This window comes from Phyllobates terribilis, unplaced genomic scaffold (genome assembly GCF_046119375.1).
Source record: "Phyllobates terribilis strain yellow unplaced genomic scaffold, ASM4611937v1 Scaffold_7__3_contigs__length_470593459, whole genome shotgun sequence".
NCBI classification, from domain to species: Eukaryota; Metazoa; Chordata; class Amphibia; order Anura; family Dendrobatidae; genus Phyllobates; species Phyllobates terribilis.
The window spans coordinates 245,606,256-245,615,366 of NW_027362767.1; the positions used below are offsets into that span (position 1 = coordinate 245,606,256).

Here is a 9,111-nt window from a genome sequence, read left to right on the forward strand (position 1 = left end):
ATGGGGACAATGATGATAATGTCTGTAAAGCGCTGCAGAATGTGTTGGCTCTATATAAAAATAAAGATTATTATTAAAGCAAATTTGCAAATTGTCTTGACTCCAGCATCAGACTACAGTCTTTGTAATCAGTAATCATGGAGGCACATAAATCTGCATAAGATCTGTATAGACAAAACAGTAGGATTTTTACATGATTTGAAACAGTAAGTTTCAAAAGTCGCACACCCTTTAAATCAAGACACGCTGTTCGATAGGATCTAAAATCTGGAAAAAAAATGCCTTGGCTTTTTTCTTGCAAAAGAGACTCATGTAAAGATTTACTTGTTGTTAAAAAGTAACTCAGCTTTGACATGTGCCGTGCACCATTTGTCACCATCAATTATTGGACATAATTTACGCCTGTAATTTGCAGTTAGTCATGTAGACAATGGTAGTGCTTTAGGGGAAGCAAAGCTCTAAGTTTAGGTAGTCAGAGTAGCAGGCAGCCTATAATAGCAGTGTAGAGACTAGATAGATGAAACATTACATATCTAGACATATTGCATCCATATTTAAAGAGTTTTTCGCAAAATTCTCCCATAGGGTAGGTGATAACAAGAAGTCAGACCCAAAAGAACAGGGATTTGAAACCCCAGGAATGGGGCTCTGCATAGACCAGTGTTGAATAGTGTGAAGGTGCACACGCTCAGCCTGCGCTCTATTCATTGTCAATGGGACTGCCGGAAATACGAGTTTGCTGGTAAGGCCACGGCCCCAATATAAGTATTTGGTCAGTATTCGGTCAGTATTTTTTCTCAGGAGTAGAAGCCAAAACCAGGAGTGGGTGATAAATGCAGAATTGGTGACTTGTTTCTATTATACCTTTTCCTCTGATTGTTCCTCACCTGGTTTTGGCTCCCACTCCTGAGAAAAAAATACTGACCGAATACTGACCAAATACTGATAGTGGGGCCGTGGCCTTATACGCAGGACCCCAATACATATTAGATAAAAGTCAGCCGAATGTCTAAGGACTGTATGGGGGCCTCACTACTCTCTTCCACAGATGATGTTTGGGGAGAGAAGGATCCGGCTGTTGGAATTTCAATGACTGATCCTTTCATTCATCGGGGTGGGGGGTATGCCTCTTCCAGGGGTCTGTCATAGTAAACACAGGAATGTTCAGACAAATGCTCCTATGTATGGGGGAAGTCAGGAGAAATAGCTGTCGGCCAAACAATTGTCCAGCTGACAGCCATCCAATGTGCATAGCCTGCTTTAGTGTTTCCACAAACTCATAAGCTACTTTCTCTGCATGCATTCACTTTTCTTGGAGAAATCAGCATTCTCAGAGAATTTGTCACTTTTTTTGACAGTTCATATATTACCCAGCAGAGGGAGTCAATGAGTACAGAAGTCAATTCCTCCCAGTATGAAGACAATATCAATCTGGGTTCCATCCTGAAGTATGATGGGAGTGTAATTAAAAGCTGAAGAAGAGTATTTATCAAACCTAATTTGTAAAAATCCTTTTTGTTAGTATATTTTGGATGTCTACTGTACCTTCGCTGGCCATATCGATGGTAGCTGAAGTTGCACTTTAATTTCGGTTACCAGTACAATGTCTTATATGGCATTTCTATAACATAAGCGCTCTCCATGCCCTTTCGGCAGTCTCCCACACAGCGCTTTCCTGTGTGACCTTCCCAATGTTACACAATACATAAAAACACAGTATTATTTATATTCTATGAAAAGATGATGCAGCCCCGGAGATTGCTTGAAGGTGTTTTTTTATTTTTATAAGTGTCGTGGGTAGAAGAAAATCCAGTCCTCCCTGCACATCTGTTTTCTCTCACATCATCGCAGCCACACAGAATTCATAATCAGCTCTCCCCGGATAACATTACACGGCCTGTTTTATCATGCACTTTATAGAGAAGCATTAAACAACTTGTTATTCCAACAAACTAGAAGCTTTAAGGTCAAACTTTTCTATTTAGTGGCACACCTACCATAGGTATAGAGCATGCAAATGCTACAGGGCCCCCTGGCGGATGGAGGGTAACTGAAATGCATCATCTGCTTGCAGGGACCCTTTAAATAGTGGCTTCTGAAAGCCACCACTAGGGGGAGCTCACTGCGTACAGAGTTCTATTGCTCTCATTAATGTTAATATAGCTGTAAAAGTCCATATGTGGTCAGTGCCCCCTACTGGTAGACTAGCAGCTCGATAAACCGAATGGTGGAAGCTAAGAATATTATGCATAGGAATATTATGAGTTTTTCTACAGTACCCATACAGTCCTGCACATTGTTATTGGCAGCCATGAAGTATATACATAATGTGGAATATCTCCTGAAAAAATTAAACAAGTGCAACAGTTTTTTTGTATAGAGACTCGTGTTAAATACAAAAGAGCAAACGATAAATAATAATCTAAAATAAAAAACAAAGGGAGGGAAAAATAGAAAAACCTAAAGCTTGCTGTGTCGCTGGTATTGGCACCCTTTACATTATTTAGTATGGAAACACATTTTGATTCGCCTGTGGTAAATCACAAAAGAGATTCTCCTGTGATTAATTGTCGTTGCCCATGTGTCATGAATTAGCCAATGAATGATGACTTCAGTGTTTTAAAAAGCCACATGGTAGGCTCTGTTCCTTTGTCACAATGGTGAAGACAAAGGAGCTGTCTGAGGACATCAGAACTGTTATTATTAGCAAATAAAAGACTTCCAAAGGGTACAAGGCCGTCTCCAAAGACCTTAGTATCCCAGTTTCAACAGTGCGCAATGCTATTTAGAAGTTTGCCAAGCACTGAACCGTCAAGAACCTCCCTGGACGTGGGGGAAAGAGGAAAATTGACAAGAGAAGTCTTTGAAGGTTGGTACGAATGTGGAAAAAACACCACGTCAAACATCCTAAGACTTGAAGGTCAACCTGCAACAGTCCAGGGTCATGATTTCAACAAATACCATATGCTGCACACTAAATCAAGCAGAGCTTTATGGGCAAAAGCCAAGGAAAAAAAAACATTGCTGTAGAAAAGACATAAAAAGGAATGACTGATCTTTGCCAAAGAGTACCTTGACAAACCACAATCCTTCTGGGAAAATGTTGTGTGGACAGATGAAACAAAAATAGAGCTTTTTGGCAATGCAAAGCAACAGTTTGTTTTCAGACTGCACAATAAAGCTTATAAGGAAAAGAACACCTTACCAAAAGTTAAGCATGGTGGAGGATCCATAATGCTGTGGGGTTGCTTTGCTGCAAACGGTAATGGAGGCCTTGACCGTTTCACAGGAATCAAGAAATCAGAGAATTATCAAGAGATTTTAGAGCGAAATGTCCTCCAGCAAGACAATGACCCAAAACACACATCTAAAAGTGTACACAGGAATGCTAGAAAAAGAAAAAAATGGACGCTTTTAAAATGGCCAGCAATGAGTCCTGACCTCAATCCAATTGAAAATCTTTGGGGTGAGCTGAAATCGGCCATTGGGAAAAAGAACCCTGCAAACATTCAAGAGCTCAAACAAACTGCAAAGGAAGAGTGGGAGAAAATTCCAGCTGAGAAGTGCAAGAAGCTTATAGATTGCTACAAGAAGTGTTTGGAGGCTGTCAGCAATGTCAAAGGGTGTGCAACCAAATATTAATTAGGGATGCCTTTATTGCTGCACATGCTGTTTATTCTGTTTCTTCTTTAAAATTGCAACATGAAAATTGAAAAAACAATGTTTTATTGTTGTATTACTTTGGACCACTAATTAAAAAATCCTGAAGATATAACTTTGGTATATTTCCATTTTTTTCTGAAGATATTGTACAGTCTATGAAAAAAATGAAGGGGTGCTAATAATGATCAGCAGCACTGTAGCAGCATGGGAGAAAGTTTGTCCTAGAACACGCATAATGTTAATTCTCCGTTCCTTCCTGGGGCAAGATGGAAGAGTCCTTCACAGCTTTGCTGTGTATTTGGTTTGCACTAGAGACTTGCCTAATTTGCCGTTCTAGACATATGGGGTCCTCCCGAGTCTCCTAACAAGTTACGTCAGAGAAGAGAAGGATCTGGCTGCTGTAATTTCATTGGCCGATCCCTTTGGTGGGCGAAATAAGATGCTGGTAGAGGGGTCTGGCAGCGGCTCTCAGAGACTATAGCAGCGCCCTGCAAAGCAAGCATTCCTATGCATGGGGGAGATTAAAGAGACTGCTGCTGGCTGATAGATCGTTTGGCTAACAGCTATCTTTTGAATATGACAGATATAAAGTCTGCAAAATTATTATATATATTTTACACATACACTATTGCTATGGTAGCTTTATGCCATCCCACTCACATTTGTGCCACTGACACTTAATTTTTCAGCTGAACAGTTAAAGGAGTGTTCCTTCTAGGGCTCCTTCATGTTTGCTGCAGGGCGGTGTGCTCCTGAAGCTTGATAGTTTGGGCAGGAGACATGGTAGTGCCACTAGTCTGGACTGTGTGCTCTCCAGCTTTGCCTCTGGATCATCGGGGAGAGAGCAGGGTAACTGTAGCCAGCCTTAGAGCAGTGCATGCAAAGCTGTAAGGCAAGCAGCCTGAAAGCTCACACTCCTTGCCCAGAAAACTGTCCACCACTGAGACTGCAGTGGCAGCTGGTAGCCTAGGCAACAATCTGTAAATAATAGAATTATAAATCCATGTTTTCTTGAAAATGGATGGGATTTTTAATATGTTGTAAATTGCAAAGTTGCTTGTTTTTACAAGGACTTTGCAATTTTAACCATTTGCCAACCCCTTTAAATCCTGTGACACAGACTGGTTGCTAGGGATAGACTGCAGACTATTGTCAGACAAGTTACTAGACTGATTTGCCATGTGCAGTGCTTCTCATTGCCCCGTCATTATACCCTGCCCTAGTCTAGTCTATTCCTATAGTGCATAGATAGGCCTGATGACATGTGGGAGGGTTTTTATTAGCAGAGACTGACCCAATTCTCCATCCACATAGCTCTACGCCCTGACTCTCAGTACTACATGTCTCCAGATCAAGTCTTCAGCAGGTGAGCAGATGTAACTTGACCTTTTGCTCAGCGCTGTGTACCCTGGGCGTGGAAGGCAGGGATTAGATATTAATGCTACCACCTTCGCACATCAAAGAGCCATTGAGGGGTATGTACAATGCGCTGAAAGAGTTGACGTAGTATGAACCCATCATCTGTAGCGTATGGACAATGGCAGCTCTGGGGCCTGCATAGTCTTCAATATCGGGTGTCATTGGACTGACAGGATAATTAGATGAGACACAAGTGGTGTAAACATGTAATTCTCAAAAACAATAGTCAAAAACCCATTACCGTCTGGATATTCCTGTTTGCGAGAGATTATCTGAGGTCATTGAGCAGGTGTATCTGTTGTATCTGTCCTGCTGCCTGTCGTGTGATCCGACCTCTCGGGATATCATTCATCAGTGTTCTTGACAAGACATTGTTCTTTTTATTTAAAGGGCGGCTGCAAGATTTACACCAGAACTAAATTTGCATAAAAAAACGAAATCTCTGCTTACTTCTCAGATGCAGAACACATGTGGGTATAACCTTAAAGGGGTTGTCTGGGCATTGATATTTGATGACCTTATTTCCCAGCTATGATGATTATCTTGCTCTCCAGAGGACTGGGCATTTCTATACATTGCATTCAGTAGGCAAAGTGTAATGCTATATTTCTCCTCCGGAGGCGCTGCAGGAGAATTTTGCACTTGCTGCCTGGTTCCTCTGCAGATTACTGGTGATTGCGAAAGGTTCCCGGGGCAGTTTATTGTTGGGGCATTCTTGTCTCAAGACAGGTCCTTTCTTGTTTAAAGGCCAAGTGTGATATTGCAGCTCAGTCCCTTTCACTTAAAAGGCTTGTCCATCAATATCAGATCAGTGGGGTTCCACACCCCCACCAATCAGCTGAATGTAAACTGGATCATCAGGGCTCCGTACACTGTAGTGGCCACTTGCAGGTAGTGAATAGGAGCTGATCTGCAGCACCCAGGAATGGCCACTACATACAGCCATGCTGTTCTGCTCCGTACAATTACATCTGGGTTGTTGTCGGAGCTAGTCTGTGTACCGGGTGTCGGACCCAAACTGATGTTATTGGTCACCTCTAAGAATAGGTAATCAATATTAAAGTAGTAGACAACCCCCTTAAATCCACAGAAGCTGCAAAGACAAGACTGACACTTTCTTAAAAAGAAACTATTTTTGTAATCCTAGAAAACCCCTTTAAATGCACATGATCACTAAGGAGTTAACTTTTAGGCTCCAGGCTTCTTTTCCCCCCCCTAAACACATTCACATCAATCACCACCATCTTTCCCTTTTACACTTTGGTGTTAACAATTGCCTGTCAGTGATCCCAAAACCATTAACCATTTACTTGCCAGAAGCAACTGAAGACTCTTATTCATCTGCCCCAATATGGTATCTGTTACACCACATTCTGCTCAACCAGAAACATGCACTCCTGCTATTCAAAGTGAGCCCCCAGGGTTTAACAAGCATCATACAGGCTTGAGGGGAAAGTTTAACTTTTTCAACCCACTTGACCCAAATCTGCAGAGTTTGCAAAAGTATGAGGATATTGTGACTTACTTTTTTCCGCAGCCGGATCTGCCCTGTGATGACCGCCAGGAGGTACATTTTCATGATGAGGAGGGTGCTGTAGAAGACAAACATCAGGAATACCTTGTTTTCCATCTTGGTTGTTGCAAGGAGCACTTCTCCTGGTCTGCAGAGTAAATGAGACTCAGTAGGAAAGGAAACAGGAGGAGTAATAGAAAGGAGGGGAGAAGCGAGAAGCTCTGTACAGTACAGCTGTCTATTCAACTCTGTCTAATATTGGGAATGGTCTAATTGGCTCCTGATAGACTATCAGATCCTAATAAAATCTGCTCAAGTATAAATCAAAAGGCTGCAAAAAACACTTGAAGAAAAATAAAGTTTTCTAACACCATATCAGGAAAGGAAAAAAAAACTCCAAAAAAGGAGCATTTAAAAAAAAAAATTATGTGTGATATCACCTATTGTGAATGGTGGATCCTGTGTTATCTACTGTATATAGAGGCGTTATCAGTCATTGTACAGGAGAAGGAGGAGGTGAGCTGTGATATCATCTATTGTGAATGGTGGATCCTGTGTTATCTATTGTATATAGAGATGTTATCAGTCATTGTACAGAAGGGGGAGGAGGTGAGCTGTGTTATCACCTATTGTGAATGGTGGATCCTGTGCCATCTACTGTTTATAGAGGTGTTATCGGTCATTGTACAGGAGGAGGAGGTGAGCTGTGACATCACCTATTGTGAATGTTGGATCCTGTGTTATCTACTGTATATAGAGGTGTTATCAGTCATTGTACAGGAGGAGGAGGTGAGCTGTGACATCACCTATTGTGAATGGTGGATCCTGTGTTATCTACTGTATATAGAGGTGCTATCAGTCATTGTACAGGAAGAGAAGGAGATGAGCTGTAACATCACCTATTGTGAATGGTGGATCCTGTGTTATTTGCTTTATATAGAGGTGCTATCAGTCATTGTATAGAAGGAGCAGGAGGTGAGCTGTGACATCACCTATAGTGAATGGTGGATCCTGTGTCACCTACTATATATGAAGGTGTTAGCAGTCATTATGCAGGAGGACGAGGAGATGAGCTGTGATATCTGTTGTGAATGTTGGATCCTGTATTTATCTCCTGTGTATATAGAAATGTTAACTTTCATTGAAATCCTGCATATGAGGATAATGAAACTGCTTAAAAGTTTTCTGAACAGAACAAACAGCAAGTATGAGTCTAGTACAAGGCCTAAAGGTCAGTAGGAGAATTGTAAGATTTCATATTTTTTTATATAGAAAGATATGAAAAATTGAAGGAAAAAAAAAACACATAAAAATGCAAAGATTTTTTAAAACATTTAATGGTGTTTTCGAGGCTCAAGAGAAATCTCCGCAGTCAGTCACTCTATGTGACTGAAGATTGATGAATTTTGACAGTGTGCAATGTGCACACTATCAGGATCCCCCACTATTTCCAGTGCGAGTGGATGGTCACTTGACTGCAGGTATAAGATTTGCATAATTACAAGTGTCAACTAGATTCTCAGAAGAGAAGTGGATGAGAATCTAATCAACATGCGACTGCACGCTCGCACTGGAAATAGAGGGGGATCATTACAGTGAACATATTGAACACTGTCACAATTTGGCAATCTGCAGTCACAGTGACTGTCTAAATTTCTCTGGATTTAAACAAGACACAGAGAAGAGTTGAGGGCCACACCCACTTGGCTATAAAGATTACATATACAGGGAGAAGGGGGCCATAGTTCAGCAACGGAGCAGTGCAGAACAAAGAGTGAACAAAAAAGCCGAATTCAGGAGAACAGCGGCATTTACACCAGGTAAATAAATTGCATATTTATGCCAAGTGACAGGTCCTCTGTAAATTGTCTGTGGATGCCTGCAATAGTCTGGAAGTCTTGTTAGCCCAGTATGGATGTGGATCATTGAGCACTTTGAGCAAGTTTGATTTATTTTACTAATGGACCAATCACAGCATATGGCCTGATGAGAAGGATTACTGTTTACTGGACTTACCAAATAGGTATGACATTATCCAATGCTTTAAACACGTAAAGCAATAACATGGACGGCTCTAGATAGTTCTGTAGAGGTGTAGACTAAACTTTATTTGAAGTTTTAAAACAAAGCCATGCAAGGTCTCCGCAGTCCCAGGCAACAGTCCTGAGGCTGGAAGTGTCACTTACAGGCACGTACAGAATTTAGGTCACCACATGTAAAAAAAAAAAAAAGTTCTAAATGCTCATTTGTGCAAAAAGTTGTCCATTTTCCCTTTTTGTAGGATAACATACTTGCATACTAACATGGTGGTGCATTCTAGCGGTGCACCAACAGCTTATAGATCCATTGAATCTGAAAATCTACTACTAGTCAGCAGAATAAACGCACCGGTGACCACAGTGTCCCCTCTATATCAAAGGGCAAAAGTATGTGACACCCCAGGGGTCTGGTTGCCACAGTAATAGAGATATTATGTCTGAGAGCAAGTGGGAGGTTTCTCTGGTCAGGATCCCTAA

At 41.3% G+C, this 9,111-nt stretch overlaps 1 protein-coding gene across 1 annotated transcript in view; it reads right to left on the reverse strand.

Annotated features, from left to right (window-relative positions):
• PTGES (prostaglandin E synthase) overlaps positions 1 to 6,835 on the reverse strand; it is a 43,479-nt gene extending 36,644 nt beyond the window's left edge. Inside the window, exon 1 of the mRNA XM_073640106.1 lies at positions 6,608 to 6,835. Coding sequence (XP_073496207.1) covers positions 6,608 to 6,712 — 105 coding nt within the window. The 5' untranslated portion in view covers positions 6,713 to 6,835. The remainder of the gene's footprint in view (positions 1 to 6,607) is intronic.
• Between the last annotated feature and the right edge of the window lie 2,276 nt (positions 6,836 to 9,111).